Source organism: Calliopsis andreniformis, chromosome 10 (genome assembly GCF_051401765.1).
Source record: "Calliopsis andreniformis isolate RMS-2024a chromosome 10, iyCalAndr_principal, whole genome shotgun sequence".
NCBI lineage: Eukaryota > Metazoa > Arthropoda > Insecta > Hymenoptera > Andrenidae > Calliopsis > Calliopsis andreniformis.
In genome coordinates, this window is record NC_135071.1 from 12,214,590 (window position 1) to 12,234,212 (window position 19,623).

Consider the following 19,623-nt stretch of genomic DNA (forward strand, 5'->3'; position numbering starts at 1 on the left):
TAATCTGATGGTGTAAAAGCAATGTTTCGTCAGTTTCTATTCCGTTTTCTCCGTCCTGTCACTTCACCGATTTTTTTCGTTCAAGTCGATCAAAATGGCTCGATTTAGTATTACCGGTATTGCTCGTGTTTCTAGAGCAACCGTTGAATCGACCGCAAATCAAACGATATTTACCACGGCGAAGCGTCTAGACGAGTGGCGTCCGCGGAATCGGGTCACCGATGTTTTTCTTCTGGATCATCTTCTGGACGTTGCGCTCTTCCGCTTCCCTAATGGGACTCAGTGCACACGAACTTGTCACGAAAAGCATTTGATTGCGCCATTAAATATAAAGGAAGTTTCGTTATTAATCAGCATGACTTTACGAATGCATTCAACGAAACAAAATAGTACACAAAGTTATTCTGGTACAACGGAAACACAGGTTGTTAGTACTTAATTAATTCTATGGAAAATAAATGCTATGTATTTAATTTATTTATATACAGCCATTTAAAGACAAGCATTTTCTAGTGCAAAAACATATTTACAACTTCCGCAAATTGTAATTATTAATCATACCATATCCAATGAGCTTTCATTTCGCATTCTGTCTCTAACGAGTAGAAACTTCTAGTACAATGGTTGAAAATAATCTGAAAAATGGAAAATGGTCACAGGAAGTAATACTGTGCATATCAACTTAAATATTTGCGTTCATAGTTGCAAACTAATCTTCACCTATATTATTCAATAAGTGATCTAATATTTTTTCAAGAAAAATAAAAATCCTGTGACTCGGTTTGCAGTCAGCGGAAAAAATGTAGTTAAATTCTTCAATCATATAAACTCATCATCTTGGAGCAGCATTTAATGAAGCCCCTATACTCGTATCAAAGGTTTTATTCGCTACAACTACCAAGACCAACCTGCTTCCATAACACTGTTTACGTATACGACACTGCGGTACTGTGCAATATTACGAGTAAATCAATATCGTAAATATTATGAAGCACAGTACAATGTAAACTTGTACCCACATACCTACCCTCGTTCGCAACTTTGCAGCAAGGTGTCCTCCAATAGGACAGAGTCTTGTATTGTTCCCTTTCATTCATCTCTGGAATCATGCTTGTTCATAACGAAGCATCTCGTCGAGGTATAACATTAACCGACTACCATTTTCATACTGTTATGCCGTTAAGCCTTGTACCGTATACCCGGTTTGTTATTGCACATCCCGATCGTGTATTACAACGATTACGACGGTGAGCTATGATTTCACTTTGCGCATATTCTTACCTGCTGCGGTAACGCACGTTTCAGTGCCATGGCGACTCCGCCGCAAATCAGATGCATTATGAGCGGCGAAACACACCTGGCTACGTTTTCTTAGAACGAGGAATCGCTTGCTCGAGAATGGTTGCGCAACCTTCTTCGTGCTTTTAGCCACCCCCAGCCTCTTTACTGAGTTTCTGAGTGAACACTCTTCGTATCTTGTATTTTTTCCTTTTCCTTAGCCTTTTAAAGGGGGTTTTATTCTTGTACTTCTTTATCGTATGGTCTTGAAGTTTTGAATACTATGGAAACGTGGAGCCAGTATGAGAGGTTTGAGAAGCGGGATCATTTGTATATTAGAATGAAATGAAAAAGTAATTAAGAATTGTGCGACTGTTTTCTAATAGTGAACTTGCTTTTAGTCTTCTGTCATTAAACCTGTTTTTAATCTTCTATCATTAAACCTCGGTTGTCATTCTGGGTCATAACGACCCATATCAATAATTAAAAAGAAAAAAGTGATATTGTTTGTGGCGATAAATTTTGTTGTGAATATAATTACACCACTTTTCTTATTCATAAATTTCGCTGTTTAATACGATAAATAAATATTTCCTTTGAAATAGTGCAATATTCTTTTCGTAGCTTTTTTCTTTTCTTTATTTATATTACCACCGTCAAGCACTCAGCTACTGAACTAGCTCAAAGAACCCAATTCCTGATCAGTTTAGTATTTGAATGCATGTATGAAATTTATTTTGATCATTTTTTCCAAAAAATTAGTAAGTAATTGTTACCTACATTGATATTTATACCTGAAATTCAATATCGAGTAGTAAGACATGATTTAACTCATCAGCATTTGCTCCATTTATATGTTTTACTTTAAAAAACCAACTTATAATTTAGTTACAATTATAACTGAATAGTACAATTATTATTTTCGCACTTTTTTCAATAATAAATTGAAGATAGCACATAGCTTTATATGAATAACAAAAAACTGTTCAGATTTGGTCAATCTTTTCGTGAATACTTTAGGAATATCATGCTTCTTACTCTTAAGTGATCAGGAACTGAGTCCTTGATGGTAGCGTCTTCATAACTTCTCAAGAAAAACGAGTGTACACAAAAATCCTTGCTATTCTATCCATTTTTTCCTTCATCTTTGTTCTCTTCCCAGTCGTCTCGCGTCACGTTCCCTCCGCCTCGAGTTTCATGCGGTAATTCACGTTCCTTGACGCGCACCGGTAATACAACCGCAAATCAACCGCTTGTACCTGTCGCGATGCACCTTGCGTGGACCGTTTCTACCATGTTCCGATCGAGCAACGATCAAGTTCGCTCTTATCGCGCTCACACTTTCGTTTTCCCTGTGAAACGTGCCAACCGTGCTCATCCTTCGATTTGACCAAGCCCATCGCGATATTTTCGCCGATACCAAGCGAAAATGCTCGAAAAAAGTTCATGGACGTTCGTTTGCGTCAGTCTCGTTCTTCTGATAAACCTTTATGAACCTTGTCTTACGTGGCCTTCGTTCGTGACAATTTCCTGAATGTGCCGATGAAAAAATCACATATTTGCTCTGCCGCATATTCAGTGTGATTATGTAGATCGTTTAATTTACCTTTATGGTATGTATTTTAGATAAGCGAAGTGCTCTCGGCTTTTATGCGAAATTCGTTGGTCAATAGTGATTTTAGAATGGGAATTCTTGTGCTTCTTTTCTCATTTGGTTTTTATTTGACCGTATTGAGTTTCTTCAATCAGGTTAAAAACTATAATAAATAATTTACAAAAAGGAAGAATATTTGAGGAATTCTTGAAGTCTATTCTTGTTAAAAAATTTCTGGAATTCAATGGGTTATCTAACTGTAAATTTATAGCCATTTAATAGATTGACGATTCAGGTTTACAGTAATCCACAGATACAGTTTATATGTATTTAGAATCATTTTTTATTTTCATTTTCTTACAATTCTATGAATTATTTATTTTAAATATAGAAACTGCTTTCTTCAAAGTGCTTACCTTTAGTTTGCAGAAAAATTACAGCATTGTTTTTAAAGATTGCAACGAGTTAATAGCGATTGAAGACTAATAATTACGAGTCAGAGTTGATGTCGCCGACTCGCCTTATTGGTCACGTGACAAATGCAAACAGATTTATCGAGCGTCGATTATTATTACTATTTATAATCCCAATGGATATAAATCCCTGGCACAAACGTGCCCATGAAACTCGTCAATCGATCCCTGCCTCTACGCGTTTCCTCCTCGTCCAAATCAGTTTTCACATACTATCTGTCACTTTAGCGATGTCGTAAAGCTTCACGGCCGTGAGACGCTTTTCTCTCAGTTAAAAATTGAGGTAATCGCGAAAAAGGGAGGCAAATGGGCGCAGTGGGTGGCTGACAATCGATCAGTCGGTTATCAGCTATTCCTTACTCCATTTCGAAAGAGGAGACGATCGACGAGTCCGATGAACGAATGATCGTAGACGCAACAAGACTTTGACCCGCGTCAACGAGCCTCGTGACCAGCATCGACCTGATTCTTTTATCCGACGGATAACGATCTGGCTGTCCTCGCGAACGTGCATCCAGTTGAATCGCTGTCTTGCTTGATTTCGAGGCGAAACTGGGTCAGACCAGTGCGTCGTTTTCGGAGCAAAATTGGTTAATCGACGGGACACGTGAGTTTGATGGATACGGGGATCTTCTGAAGAGCGTGAATTCAGAGAAAGGGAAATTTCGAATTTGATTTTTGATCAATTAATTTAGAATTTAAAGTGATGTATCTCTTGACTACTGAAGAGGAGCTTCAGAGTCAAGGTGCTGTCCAAGTAGTTGAAATATTCAATGCAAGACAAAATCATTTTTTCAAAGCAAGTCAAATATTTGATTATCCAAATAGCTTAAATATTTGAACAAACTTGAAAACATTCAATTTGCTCGAATGTTTGAGTAGCTTGGCTGCGTTCAAGTTGCTAGAATTGGATTCCAGCTTAGATACATCGATTTTTCTTTTATTTCTAGAATAATCTTGATTCTATCCAAGCGTTTCCAAATCTTATCCAAGCGAACTTTGTTACTCAAGTCTAATACATATTACAATTAAGTAAGAATACATAATCAAGTTTACTTGAATAATTAACTTTACAGGAACATTCAAGTACTTTATTTGGTTTGAATAATTCAAACTAAGCTTAGCTCAGATTGTATTTTCAAGTTACTTGGACAGTTCTACTCACAGATTCTACTGGCATATTTCTTATAGTTAGTTTTGCTGCCACCGAACACTGTCTTCTGGAAGTAACTGTAAATAGTTTTTGACAAAAATTGGTAATATATTTTATATGCTATATGTTAGTAATAGTCAATATTATGATAATTTTATAAGTATTTAATAGCACTGTCTTAATTGAAATTTGAGGCTCTGTGTCTGTATTAACATAATTGACATTGAAATTATAACGAGGATTGCGTTTTTGAGATTAACATGTTCACGATGACTCACTTTGGTCTTATCAGAAATGTGTATGCAGGCAAGTACAATTCTTTCGGTCTAAATAATTTAATTTACAGGGAATATAGCAATGAGATTATAGCGAGGGAGTACTATACAATAGAATAAGTGAACCTTGTAAGAAGAATTTCGACAAGAATAAGGGAAAGGGTATATTTAGAAGGTAATCGGGAGGAAATGTTAAAGGGCCAGGGGTGAGAATTGTGGTGGTCTTCAAATGACTCTAGGGTTGTCAGTTCATTGTCGAAACTGGGTCATCTGTGCAGAATTGATTATTCGACACGTGTAAAGCTTGGAGCTTCTAAATGAGCAATTTGTTGAGGGATAAAATGGGAACTGAAGTGTAAGAAATAATTCTGTTTCTCGTGTAATCAAAATTGAGTGAAACAGTAACCTAAAAGCTAAAACATTGATCCCAATTGTCACTCTGTAAACAAAAGCCTTAAAACTTCTTCCACTGATGTCGTTCAGAGAACTCTTCTATTGACAATCCGAAGGTGAAACTGGCACAGCTTAATACATCGTTTTCTCAGCGAAATTGGTCATTCTAACGGTCACGTGATGTCAGTAGTCACGGTACAAGTTTCTGAAACCATCGAGGCCTCGGCACACAAAAAGTTGCGAGGCGGGAATCGAAAGAGTCGATGGTTTTTGCATCATTCCCATGTTGTCAGATCCAAGGGGACCCTGGAACGACTTAATACATCATTAGCGACGCAGAGGCGTTCAGAGGAAAGAGCACGTGGGTTTCCGAAATCGGGAACAGTGGAAAAGTTAAGGAATTCAGCGAGAACTGCGTCGTTGATGGTTTTTAGATAATCATCTTGATGATATGTAGCTTGAAAGTCAAAAATCGGGACGACCGATTTCTAAGTGAAATGAGCTAATAGGAAGACGTGTTGCGTCAGCGGTTACGTCGGGAGATTTGAGAACGAGCAATAGAATTCTATTTTCAACCGGTCATAAAGTTATTACGTAATTTATCAGACGTTATTGTGAGGCAGTAATTCAGGAATGATAGTGAGAGAGAGATACGCTGTCTTGTAAGTACTAATTATTAATTATCAAGGAACTAGAGTAGTCATTTGCTAACGTTTAATCATTTCTAATCATCGTTTACCAGGTTTCTGAAATTACTTTTGAATTATTAGAGTAAGGTTTTTTATTTAAATATTCAAAATATTCAATTCTCTAGTATTCAAATTTTTTAAATTAAAAATTTTAAATATTCAACTCCTCAAATTGTCAAATTATTGTACCTTCAAATTTTCAAATTTTTATATGACTACTGGAAAATTGAATATATAAATACTGGATAATCTTAAAATTTGAATTTGCTTATTATGAATCTTGCTGGTAATGGCATCAGTGAACTTCAAGGGAACAATACTTTCAAAATTAGGTATTTAAATATTCGAAAATATTTAAAAGCTCGTTAAGAAACCCTAAAAAGAAATGACTGTAATGTAAATGACTCGTAACGACATTTCCAAAACTGCCAACAAAATTCGTGAAATCACCTTCCCTAATGACGCTATTATGTCCCCATTTTCCAAGCACTCATTCTCATCAGCGTGGAACGAATGCCATCCGCTCGCCAAGGCGCGAAAATGTATGCCACAATTTTAATCCCCCGGAAGAATCGCAGCGCACTTTGGCGCCGATAAAAGACCAATGGATTGCGAAAGGCCAGCGGAGAGGAGCTTTCTTAGTGTCTACGCCAGTCATTGAGAGGTCATTCGCCACGGTCGGTGATTCATTCAACCTGGAACACAAAAAGACGCTTAATGTTCCCCTGTACCACGAGGCGTTCTGTCCGTGTTTACATCGACAGGCGCGACCGCGTGCCACATTTTCTTCGATTCGACGGCTGGTGCCCTGAACTTAAAGCCGATGCCCCGAATTCTTCGCTGCGCCCCCGATCGATGCGCGTCCCGAAAGCGGAATTGCACCATTGCACCAGCAAATCGCATATACCACTTTCACTCAGTATTAGAACACTTGCTCGATCGTAACCAATGCCTGGAAAAAGTTATTGCTGAGGTTTAACCTCGCAAGTTATTATGTCGTACATGTACGTCATGACCAAAGTCAATTCAGTAAGTCAGTTCGTAGTGGGAGTGATGAATATGATGATATGTGAAAGAATTTTATAGAGAGTGTTCAGCTACAGGTGGGAGAAATTTTAAGATGCGATTCTAGAAGAAGACGAAAATCAAGAATGATGGTTACGTGTTAAGCTTCGTTATTTTGACCTGTAGAATCGTATCTTGAAATTTCTCCCACCTGTAGCCGAACACCCTATATATTACCTATGAGAAAAACAAATACCAACAAATTAGGTTCTTATAGAATATTTGTCACGTTCGTAATATAACTATTTTTCAAATAAGAAATAAGTAATTTGGTTTATTTTTTTCTCTGTACTTTAGTAACATTTTTAATAATCAAATAATGGGCCAAGAGGTTTAGATACTTCATCTCTGCACAGAGACCCAATGATCTCTAGCTACGCCACTGATTCTTGTGTAGCTCAATTTTGATACCAAATATGTAGATCTTTGCAGAATTTTAAGTCTTTCTAGTAATAGTTGTGATGTATGAGCTACTTTCATATATTAAACATAAGATGTCCCAAGTCAGAAAAAGAACTGCTCAAAATTTTAAAAAACTCGAACATGTAACTACGTCTCCATTGAAATAAAAATGGGAACCTTTTTGCTGCCATTTCATGTATCTTAAAAAAGTCGATGTTTGCTGCCGAGTGTTCTTCTAGGTTTCTTCGTGTTTCTGTTCCCAGTAATAAATGTTGCCTGGGAACTGAAACAAGACCCTAGAATACCTTAAATTATGTTTCTTCAGCGACGACATCGTTTTCACAGCACAAATCCAGGGTGCACTTTGCGCGAGAAAAAAGGTCGAGAAAGATTAAAAATTAATCGAACTGCACAAATAAGAAACGCACAACGAATTCAAGTGCACTCGATCCTCGAGAAAACGTCATGAATGCTTCTCTTCTCCAGGATAAACGGCAAGTATATACGTAAGCGATGTGCATCAGTGTGCAGTGACAATGCACGCGCGAGAGAGAAGGAGAAGCCACATGGAAACTTGTTTCAAGGGAAGTCAAAGCGGAGAAGGCATTCTCTTGCTCTCGTGTGTGACCAGCCAGTTGTCACGATCTAGATACGTTCAAGTGCCCGATGAGACCGTGCCTGTCTCACGCTCTATCGATAGCCGAAGCCACTTACGTGACGTGTTCCCGTCAGCTGACGATACAGCACGCACAGGCACGACGCTCGAGCCGCGTAAATAATGATCGCATTTGCGGAAATACGGTTTGCGAAAACGCGAATGGAACAGGTAGCGAAGAATGACTTGTGAGAGTGATTCAAGCGTGGCTTCCGAAGGTACCCCTCAGAGAGCACTGTAAAACAAAGATCTACGAGATAACAGTGCAGGGATTATTTAAGAGATGATCGGGTCCCTTAGATACTGAATTCTTGACTTAAGATTTACGGTTCGTCAGTCACTTGAAAGATATATTGAGGAGCGCAATTTTAAAACTACGTCCACCTGAAACAAGTTTGAAATATTTATGGATTTTCCAATAATTCCGATTAGTTTTACAGAAAACTCCAATTTTCAATGGACAAGGTAAAGGTCCCAGTAACTGACTATGTCCCTGTACTTTGACGCTAACGTTAATTTGATTTTATTTTGAGCTTAAATTCTTATGTACCTAATTAAAAAAGAATACGTACAGAACAAAAAAGTATCATAAAATAGCGTTCAGATACTGGAATACAATTTCAGTATCGGGTCTTGCATTTTTAGGTTGTTTTCTTACTGGGACATGTATTTTAAATGTTCCGATATTGGGACATGTACCTTAGGTATTATTAAAGGGTTTAAGTCACTTTTCAGAATGATCTTTGATATAGTGAAATCAGGAAGGCCAACAAAATAGATTACAATAAATGTCTCTATCTTTTTCAAAAATGAATATAGTTAGTTTCAAAATCAGACTCCTCGTTTAAACTTAACATAATTTTATTATTTTATGACAGTAGGTATAAATAGATCAATTTTTCAGTTTATCTATTTTTCGAGGCAACATTAAAAATTCGTAGTAGCTAAAACAACGCTACAGTACGAATATCAATATTCATTCCAAAAAATTGAATCATCATATTTATCGCAAGTCAGCACTAAAGCTCGTTAATACTCTCCCAATTTTTAGCACATATGTTCAAATTTCAGATAACTAGACTCCCGACAAACTCAATCCTCGCCATAATCATTAATCAAACCCAGAACAGTCCAGAAAACCACTTCGTGGTCCCTCCAATAAGGATTGTCCAACAAAATGAAAACGTCGAACTCTGATTCTCAATCCTTTATCACTGGTCCCGTGGAAAGGAGGTTGGATTTCTTATCAAGCAGAAAGCATCGCGAGGATTTTGCTTCTCTGATCAAATCGAGGGGCTTCACAATCGACGTCGCCGATATCTTTTCCTCGACCGTAGGATTCAATTGGCTGTGCGTGTTGGTCAGCTGATTCTCGTTCAGCAAGGTGCGCTGGCAAATTGGATTTTATCGTGGGACGAAGACACCTTCGACCCGTTCCCAATTGGCGAACCGCGAGAAAATATTGTGCGCCCCCTTTCGTTTCCTCTTTCACGGTCCTTGATTTTTTTCTCCCGGTTGGCCTTGGAATAATTTATTCCGCGTGCCTCCGCTCGAGTATTTTGGAGTGGACCCATGTCGTCTTGGGTCGAAGACCTGAAATTTGATGCAAATACGACAGTCAGAACTGGAATTTCCGAGACCTTCAGGTGAAAAGAATATATTGCAGGCGAGAGTGCTGGGACAAAGAATGGGTGGGTCCTAACAAAGAGTCTGGGAAATTAAGTTAATCTGAATTGGGGATCGTTTCTTATTTTGCGTTTAAAGTTACATCGAAAAATTTTCAAGTATTAAAATATCCAAAATTACAAATATTCGAAATTCTCAATCTCAGTTTTAAAAATTTAAAAGTACAAATTTTTGAGTTCTCAAAATTCAGAATTTTTCAATCTTCAAATTTTCAAACTTTGAAAGTTCAAGGTTGAAGCAACTCCAATTTTTGAATTTTTAAATCATCACAGTTCAAAGTATTACATTTCCTAGTAAATATTCAAATCCCTAAATCTGTCAAACTTTCCAAAGATAAATGTTTACAGCTGTACTTTACGGCACACAACTTTTCGGAGCACCATAAGTCCACCAAATCAGGAGATTCCAAGTAATCCCCGGAAACAAGGGCGGTCTGAAATCCCTCGTAATAAGGGTACGTAACTCCGCGGCTCGAATCACAGAAAACTGATCGCATTCATGAGGTAGCCCGCTCGTTTTTCTCTCTGAAGCGAATTACGTTATTCAAATTAACGCGAATCCATTATCCCGCGCGGCTCTTTCGCGGGAGCATATTGTTAGCTGGCAGTAACGAAATTCACAGCGACGTAGGAACAGCGTTTTAGCAACGGTGCTCTTTAAATCCTCGACACCACGATTTGCATATCTGTGCTGGGCCTCTCGGCTCCCCAACTATTCCCCCTTGACCGTGAGCGATTATTTCAAGAGAGGCACGTCGATATGATTTTATTTTAGCCCAGACCACTTGGCACGGTGCTTTATTCTCTGATACTATTGTGTGTGCTTGGAACCACGCGCTTCTTCCCCACTGTTACCTTTTTTTATTCTGTATAGTCAGCTGTTCAGAATACACTGTTATTGCAGAATGATTTGAAGCGAAAGGATGCTTCTGTGATGTGGCATACAGTTTTTCATTGGAAGCTTCGTTTTTGAAAAAGGAGGAAATGTTTTAATATTTTTTAAGAGTACTTCTCTCTGAATAGGTTGTTTTGTGAAAACAGTTATCTAGTGTAGATTGTATACAATGATTGAGATATGAATTCTTGAAATAGTAATGCAATTGCTTTATTATAGATATATTTTTGTTAATTTTATTATTGTATAATACACAAAATATATGATATAAGTATTCTAATGTACATTAAATATTTTAATTATAATATGAAAATTTTGTTGGTTTGGAATCAGTTTCGTTAACTCAATACTTTGGTTCTTGGGAAAAATTAAATAACAGTTCCTCCGATATGAGCTTGCCGTAGTTAATAACAAGTGCCATGTTCTTAAGATCAACTAATGAGGCCGTATTAATTCACTCAAACATCAGAGTGTCGATGTACTCAAGTACAACTCTTACTATTGAGTGTTAGTTGAATTCAATAGTCACTTTTTTGCGTCCCCTGCAGAACTTTCGCTCGTTGCTTTCGATGAGAGTCAGACGTGCCATAAATCAGAGAATTTCTAAAGAGCAAAGTGATTTGTAACGTCGATGGTGGGCTTGATTCGTAAAATATGCTCTTCTTCTCCCCAAGGAAATTCCGTGGGATGATCGAACATCTACTCATCGTATTCTGTCACGGTCACATCGTCCTCTTCCACCTTAAAGAAGCGTGTCAAAAATGACATCGGAAAGAGTGTCGATGTATCAGGAATTCTGATTCGTTATTTTACATTTTACTATAGAGGAATAAACAATTAAAGGTCCATTTAGAATTTTAGAAAAATTATTTAAATCATTGTGAAAATCTTTTGGAAGTAACTCGTTTCTCCGACCTTCCCCCAACGTCTTTCACTACTAAATTTTGATCTTAATGAATAATTGTTAGAGGTAAAGATAGAAACATAAGATACTTTTTTATTTTACGACCTAGAAAGTCTCAGAATAACTACAAATGAAAAATGTTGATGGATAACTTTAGGGAATTTCATTCGTCATGTGCCATATAAATATAAGTATTGTAAATCTTACAGAATATTTGAATTTTTCATTCTTCCTAAATTAATACAGAAAGTAACGATAAATAAAGATGTCAATATCGTGTGTAACGCAAAACCTTGGTGTTTCATATTTCTACTCTATCTCGTATTCCTATCTCTTCCTCCAATAAATCAATCTTGTTTCCCCAAAAAAAGTGGTCCTTCGAGTGTTAGTCAGCACAGCACATGCAAATTTCTCCAATGCCTAATCGATGTATGAAAGGCAACCACGTCAAAACACTTGCATTTTAAATAATTACAAGCTGTAGCGAACATACTAATTCCACAACATTAGTTGACTACTTCTCGTTCTTATAACGACATAATATTGCAGCATGAAAGTTAAATGAAGGAGTCGATTCGAGTGAAATGACACTTTCAGTCGAAACTATTAATCTCACAACCTCAGCTTTTATTCCTTTCGCCCAAAATTACGCCTTCGTCGGTCCATAGTATGTATTTCGTAATTTGCGCGATAGCAGGAATCACGCGATCCGCCGATTATTCTTTCGAGTTTTCTTCCATATTCATACGTGGCGTTTCGCATGCATCCGATATTGTTTACAGCGTTATTTTTTCCTCCGTTCCGCAAGCTGGCCGGTTCCAGAGAACGAGTTTACGATACGACTGGTATCTGCTCGTAAAAGTCGCCGCAAAAACCCTCTCGAGCAGCACTTTTCATAAATCTCGCGGTTCAACGACTTTTATCTTGTTATCAAAATTCGTGTTTCTCTTCAGGGAGCTGCAGTCGTTCTATCGCGTGCGCGGAGGGCGTCACGTGTCGAAGACAAGGTCCTGTCGGTCTCTTGTTTGCGCAAACGAGTTTCTCGCCTTTCAATTTCCGCCATTATCGAGCGTCGAGGATTGATCGCGGCGAGAAACGGGAAAAAGGCTATGGCATATCTGACAGTCAACGATAACTGTGTAAACATCCTTTTCATTTATAAAAGTCGTATCACTGGCAATGCTTGCTGGTGTAGGTACCTATGTATAGGGGATGTTTAATGTTTGCAGGGGCTAGATAATTTTCTGTTTTATTCGGGCGTAGATTAGGTATGGATGCGTCCACAGGGCTTTGTTCTTATCTGTGAACATGCTTGGAAAGCAGGTTTAATTAAATGTAGGGAATATATGGAGATTAAGAGGAATTAAAAAGGGCATTGGGAATTACTTGGCTGAGGTGTTATGAGTTTGCCTAGAAATTAAGTTGTTGAACGTTTGATCTCGATCAATGAACTTCTGACCTTCGCTCTGCAGGCATTTTCCTAGTTCAATGTGCTCTTAGAGATGCATGTACATATCAACGTTTGACCTTTTTGAGGGTACTGGCATATCTGTGTAAGATTATGTACAGTGCCTCGCTAACAAGATAAGACCTGGGAACAATACAGATCTACTGGTTTCGGGGCTCATTTTGTCAGTAAAGCTACTGGCTTCTACTGCTTAATTGTTGGTATTATGGAAAAAAGATATTTGTGAGGAGCTTCTTCAAGACAAAGGAATTTTAAAAACCTATCAAATATTCAAATATCCACATTTCCAATTTTCTATTTATACCATAAATCCCTGAAAACTGATACTCATTGAGCATGCCTATGATATTTGATAAAAATAATATTCAAAGAGTCACTCCATGAAAAGTTTAGCGTAATAGATTTTCGCTAAAACAAGGTGATTCATCAGATCTTTGTACTTGTTACGTTTTTATTGCATATCACTGCTCGCGAATATTCACGTATGCCAGTGTATCACGTGCAGCTGACACGAGATCGCTTACGTGTTCAGATGCACGGTAGTTTTTTCACCTTTTAGTCCTTGAAACAAATTCAAACGCAATTGCAATTATTAGCGAGTGACTTCAGCAGTCTCTGTCTATCGAACTTCATAGGCAACGTTTCGCATAAGTAAGAGTTGTTTTGCTTATCTACGCCATCGCTGCACGAAATGTTGCACCATCCGTGACGTTTACGGTATTTTTGCAGCCAGTTCACACGTTGCACCGTTAGCTCGATCCAGAGCTAATCCAGAGTCGCGATTCAGAAACAGCTGTGAAGTTTACATTCGTTAGCGGGGCTATCGATAATTAATAATTGCATGTTCTAACGATAGGAGTGACGGAAGTGGGTAAATTTGAAACAGGAATGCTTGAAACACTAGTTTAAACAGTGGCTGTCGGAACGAACGTGTACACTGCCAACCAAGAGTTTCGAATCGTTTGCCAAGTCTCCTTAGAATAATTATACTATGTAGCAAAGTTCAGTTTTATATTAAATTGGTATTTTTAATAGTGACTATGATATTTTTTCTGGCTTTTAAATGCTACTAATTTCTATTATAATAATTTATGTAATGATTATGAACATTAATAATAACCCATATTTAATACGTAAACAAATACTTTGACTTTGTTTCTAAATAGGTAACGCATACAAAGTAGATATAAATATCGTTTACTATTATTGAATCATGTATTTCTATGACTATTTTAATGCAAGTAGAATATCCTTTTCTCTAGGTTTGTTTCGTTTTGCTATATATAAACAATGATAACATTGAAAATTGTGATTTAGGATAAGGTCACATGTAGCATTTCAAATTATAAAAAATAAGCTATGAAGAAAATCACCTAAAAATAAGTTCTCCATTTATTTGCTTCTTTTCTTAACACGAACGATTTTTTATTTCAAGTTTTCAAATATTTAAATATTAAAATCTTGAAACATTCAAATATTCAACTTCACCTAGCCTACCTTTACACGAATAATTTCACACTTACAATTAGTCTTATCAATCTTATCTTCACGTATTTCTCACTTTGAGTGTCAAAACACGCAAATAAGGCTCTTTTGCTGTAAATTATTTCACGCAACAGTGAATGTAGGGTACTTGTCTATACAGAGTGGGTGGAAAATCGTGGTACAACACATCAGAGGGTAATTCTGCGTGAAAAAATCAGGAAAAAAATTGATATACAATTTTGTTCATCAAAGACTATGTTTTCGATAAAATCGAATTTGAAGTTTATTACTCCCATTTTAGTTTATTACTTTACAATTACTATTGGAAATGTTCTCGTTGCTGCATACATAGCTGTACTCGACGAATTAAAGATACCTAAACGAATCGTAACGTATTATCATTTTTTAGTCTTTCAAACACTCAAAGAATGTTTTGCTTTAGCTGTGCAATGTTGTGAACATTTTCTTTGTACACTTCTTCTTTGACATGACCCCATAAGTAAAAGTCCAGGGGTGTGAGGTCTGGAGACCTTCGAGGCTAGTGTATCTTATCGCCATGTCCTATCCAGTACGATTTAAGAAATTTGAAACTGGTCTCGTGAAATGTGGCGGTCCACTGTCGTGTTGAAAAATATCTCTAGTTCTGATATCTGGAGGCACTTCTTCTAACAACGAAGATAACGTATCACGTACAAACTCTAAATCGAACTATCTGGGTATTTCTTACAGTATCCTATCATTATCAATGTTTATAAACACTAGCACGGTCAGAGACAACCGGTAATGGAATACACGATAAGTAAATCGCATTGCGCAGTTGAGCAAACTTCAAATTCAATTTTCTCAAAAACGATGTCTTCGTTGAAAAAATTACATACTGCATTTTTTCTTTGTTTTCTACCTTCTGGCCAGTTGTACTACGATTTTCCATCCACCCTGTATACAACCTACTTACATGGTCATATATTTTCTCAACTTGATTAATCTGAATGTACCTAGACAAACTAGAATCTTGGAATATTTCAACTCGCCTAAAACAACACATTCACATTGATCAGATTGCCCCAAATCGCTTGCATTCAAACCACTTGAATTCACTTACATAATTTGACTAATCTGAACAAGGCTTTAACAACGAGCGCAAATCAAAGGAATACAATATTCCCCAAACTAAACTAATTCCACGATATACTCGCCAAACCATTTACAATTTAGCTCGACAAGACTTTAACAACCACTCGAGCCGTTGCATTAACTCGAGCTGCAGCTGAGAGATGCGGATGCAGCTCGCCATCACTCGGATGCCATTTGCACCGAGTCAGTGACGTTCCGCGTGGACTTTCAGAGTTTTCTGCCCTTGAACTCCGCGGAGGTCCGTCGATTCTGCAAATCTGCTTACGTTTTCACTGCGTCGCGGAACAGCGAGAAACCTCGGGCGCGAGTGACCGTTGCGGTGAAAGTGCTCGTTCGAGGAAGCGATCCGACGTACCCGAATCAATTCTTTTATCCTTAAGGCAATCGGCGAGGTGATCGCGGGGCTAGAGGTGGAAGGAAATTTTCAATAAATCTCGCCACTCTGCTGTACACGTTTATCGAATACGGGGGAGATCCGGGTTCGTGGGGTTCATTTATCAGCTCGAACAGGAATCACGTTATCGTCCGGTGTTTACAGAGCTACCGAGTTTATTGTGTGTAGAAATCGCGAGGGAATGGACGAAAACAGTAATTAAATAGCGCCGACTTTATTACACTCTCTCTTGTGTCTATCATTACTCAATGTGGATTATTACTCAACGCTTTGAGTGCCACGACATTCGTACATGGGTGATAGGTTTTACATGAGTTGACTAGAGAGTGCAAATAAAATAGAGGTATGATACAGTTGAATACTACAGGTCACAAAAATGGAAGGAAAAAATGAACAAATACAGTAATAATAAAATACAAGTGTGCAATATCGCAGACCTAATAAGAACAGTAATGAGCATAAGCTCAAACTAATGAAAACTTTGGGAATTAATTGTGAAAGAACTATAGATACGATTTTAATCATTTTTGACAGTTTATTAATATTCGTCTCGATCAATATACGTTGAAAATTGTATTAAAAAATATGAATGTTTGACGAGGTTTGATTTTGGTCGCCTGATGGATCTGTTATAGTAAAACAAATTTCCTTTATAACATTTTACGATGACGACGATTTTTTTATAACATTTTTTCTTTATCAAATATGAACAATAATAGAGCTAATTCGTGTGATCGAATCGCGAAAAACATTTTAACGTTATTTTCCTCATCAGTTAAACAAGATAATAAAAAGGGCTCGGTCACGCCATAGCAAATACAATCTAATTTATAAGAAAAATTTGTTTTTCTATATCCGATCAGTCATGTGGCTAAAATCATGTGCACCATTCGGTCACGCCTGAAGAACGACGTTAGACATAAAGTTACATAACTTCAACAAATATTAACATCTTTTTACGAAACTCTTAACGTATATTTACTGAGATAAATATTAAAAAATGATCAAAAATGAATAAAATCGTGTTTGTAGTTTTCCCAGAATTAATTTCCAAAGTTTTCGCTAGCTTTGAGGGAGCCTAGTAAGCCTCTTAACCTTCTGCACTCGATGGTCCTAATTTTCCATGCACTGTCCCTTCAGAAGAGACCACCGAGCTCGAAGGGTCGAACCTAATCCATTCGTTCAAACTGATCCGAAGTTTTCCGCTGGAACCGAGTATGAACGAGTGACCCTTGGATTCAGCCAGTTTATCGATGCCCACTCTCGAGCGGGTGGAGTTTCCGCGGGCATAATGGAGCGCGATGGTTTCCTCCTCCTCCTTCCCCCTCCGTTTTCCCGCGAGCGCAGAATGCGTGGCGTTTGACGCGTGTGACGAGGAATGACGCGACTTTAATTTAAAGCAGACAACCTGGCACCGCCGCTCTATCGTGTGCACGTGCCTCACCGACGCGATGCTTTTCCGCCTCTACGCTCGCAACGCGCGCGCGCGCGCACTGCCAGCACCCCCACGCGTCCGTTCTGGTCGATTGCAAAAATTGAAACGATCGAAGAGGTCGAGCGCGACGGGATAATAGCGATGTGCTCGAGTCGCGTGTTTATGGTAATACTGCAATCTTTTCCTTATCGGTGCATCGTAGTGCAGCGCGGTGATAAGCCTAGTTTATCAGCTTAGGGACTCGTGGACCGAGTACATAGACTTATCGAGGTGGGGATCGGGACTAATTTTAGCGTTTTCAGATAAAGATATTTAAAAATATATCGTGTCTGTTCTGGAGTGTTTATGATCATTTTTATTGATCTTATTGGATATGGAAGTTAAGCAATATGAGGGAGTAGATCATGAGAATGAGGGCTGTATGGAGTTTATAGCAAGAATTGTGTGTTATTCAAGTTCTTGTGACTCTACAAGGCAATACTATGGGGATTATCCCAGAACCTTGTATGTATTTTTATTTTATTTGTATAATTTTGCTCTTATATTAGAGTTTTTAAAATATACCATAGATTGCAATTATTGAGTCGCCTTGAATTTGTAAGAAATATTTTTTAGTTTTGTAAAGAATGCACAAACATTTTTGTATCGTATGAAGCATGCTATAAGCATTTTAAGAGGCTATTTTGAGACTTGTGTTTTATTGTCTAATGGTAATGTTTTGGGTGATAGGGAAATACTAGTGCAAACTCTTTCAGCATCTATTGCATAGTATACACGTGACTGTTGGGTCGTGTAATGATCCAGCAAGCAAAATATGGAATTTAGAGAGGGAAAGAGCTGCCTCACTCATAAACAGTAGTGCACCAGGAATCGAAAGAATTAGACCATTATTATTGTACTTCATCTATGGATAAACATGTAGGCAAATAGTTCCATAATTAGTGGCTTAATTATTAATAAGATTTCATAACGCGCTAAAATAGATTAAAAATCAGGAATGTGGGAATTGCATTTGGTGCCTTATTTTAGAATTATTAATTTGTTCAAAATGCACCTAAAATTCGCATGAAATGTGTTTACCTTGGGACTTACTTTACTGCCAAGTAAATCAAGTACTCAGACGTTCCTGGCAACTATGTTTTCACTTTACAAATTAAATTGTCTGCCAAATCAGTTCCCTGTTGCTTGTGAATAAACTCATCCTAGAACCGACTCTGTCTCGTTCTCGAAGCTCCTAACCAGTTCCAAGTCATAAACTTGTAATAAAAAAACACTATACACTTCCACTTATTGTCAGAAGTTTAGAGCATTCGACATGTTTTACATAAAATAAAATTTTTCATAGAGCCACAAATGTTATTTTTGTTTCTAATTATAATAAATTATAATTTCTATAATATACAAGAAGAATATCATAAATAAAATATTTATTTACTTGAAGACATGATTTCTTCTGAAATCTTAATATGCTTCATATTTCTAGGCGAGTGTGAACATCGCGAGCTTATAGAAAGTAAATTTGCAGAGTCATGCTTATCGCAAATGAGACATCATATATTATAAAAGCCCTCAGAAGTCCTTGCCATCGGTTTAGCTCGTGGTTAATAATAATTATCATTTTAAAAATCTGGACTATTTTCATCAATATCATTTGAACTGCTTCACCAATTGAAGATCCCATTAAACGTAACTGTTCACCATTTCAATGTCTTTCATTTGGTACCAAGAACAACCAAATCGGACACATCTAGCTCCAGATATGGTTTTTAAAGTGAAAAGAGATTAAAAAATTGAAAAAATCAAAATATCTTAGAAACTGTTCCATAAAAAAAATTTTAACCTGGATTTTCGAATTCAGCGGGAGAAAATCCATAAGAAAAGTTACATCCCATCAAATGTACATGAAATCAATTTCATTTTGTAAACTAGTGTAATCGAAAAACGTATGCAGTGGAGTGATATTAAAGGGAAGTTAGATTCACGAACAAATTCAGAAATTATTAATGAGTTTCAAAGCGGCACATCGTTTGAACGAGACCAGTTTAAAAGCGAATTTTCTAGAGTTGACGAATTACAGCGGGTTTTTCTGTCATGCGTAATTCTGCCGAGCGTTAATCACGTCGATCTCGTTATCGTTAAAGAACGATAAGAGAATCGTCGATTCGGTGCGTTAATAATTCTTTGATATAATTAACTATAATTATCAGGACGTGACATCTGGACAGCTGTGGAATTGAATAACTCTA

The 19,623-nt window shown here is 37.3% G+C and overlaps 2 protein-coding genes across 3 annotated transcripts in view; both read left to right on the forward strand.

Moving 5' to 3' along the window:
* The window catches only part of Atg17 (autophagy-related 17), a 60,738-nt gene that overhangs the window by 17,201 nt on the left and 23,914 nt on the right, over positions 1-19,623 (forward strand). The gene's annotated exons all lie outside the window — the stretch shown is intronic.
* LOC143185259 (uncharacterized) lies at positions 5,642-6,777 on the forward strand. Its single transcript, XM_076388112.1, has 2 exons — positions 5,642-5,828; positions 6,343-6,777. The coding sequence occupies exons 1-2, from the start codon at positions 5,800-5,802 to the stop codon at positions 6,665-6,667; spliced, it is 354 nt and encodes a 117-aa protein (XP_076244227.1). The 5' UTR covers positions 5,642-5,799; the 3' UTR covers positions 6,668-6,777.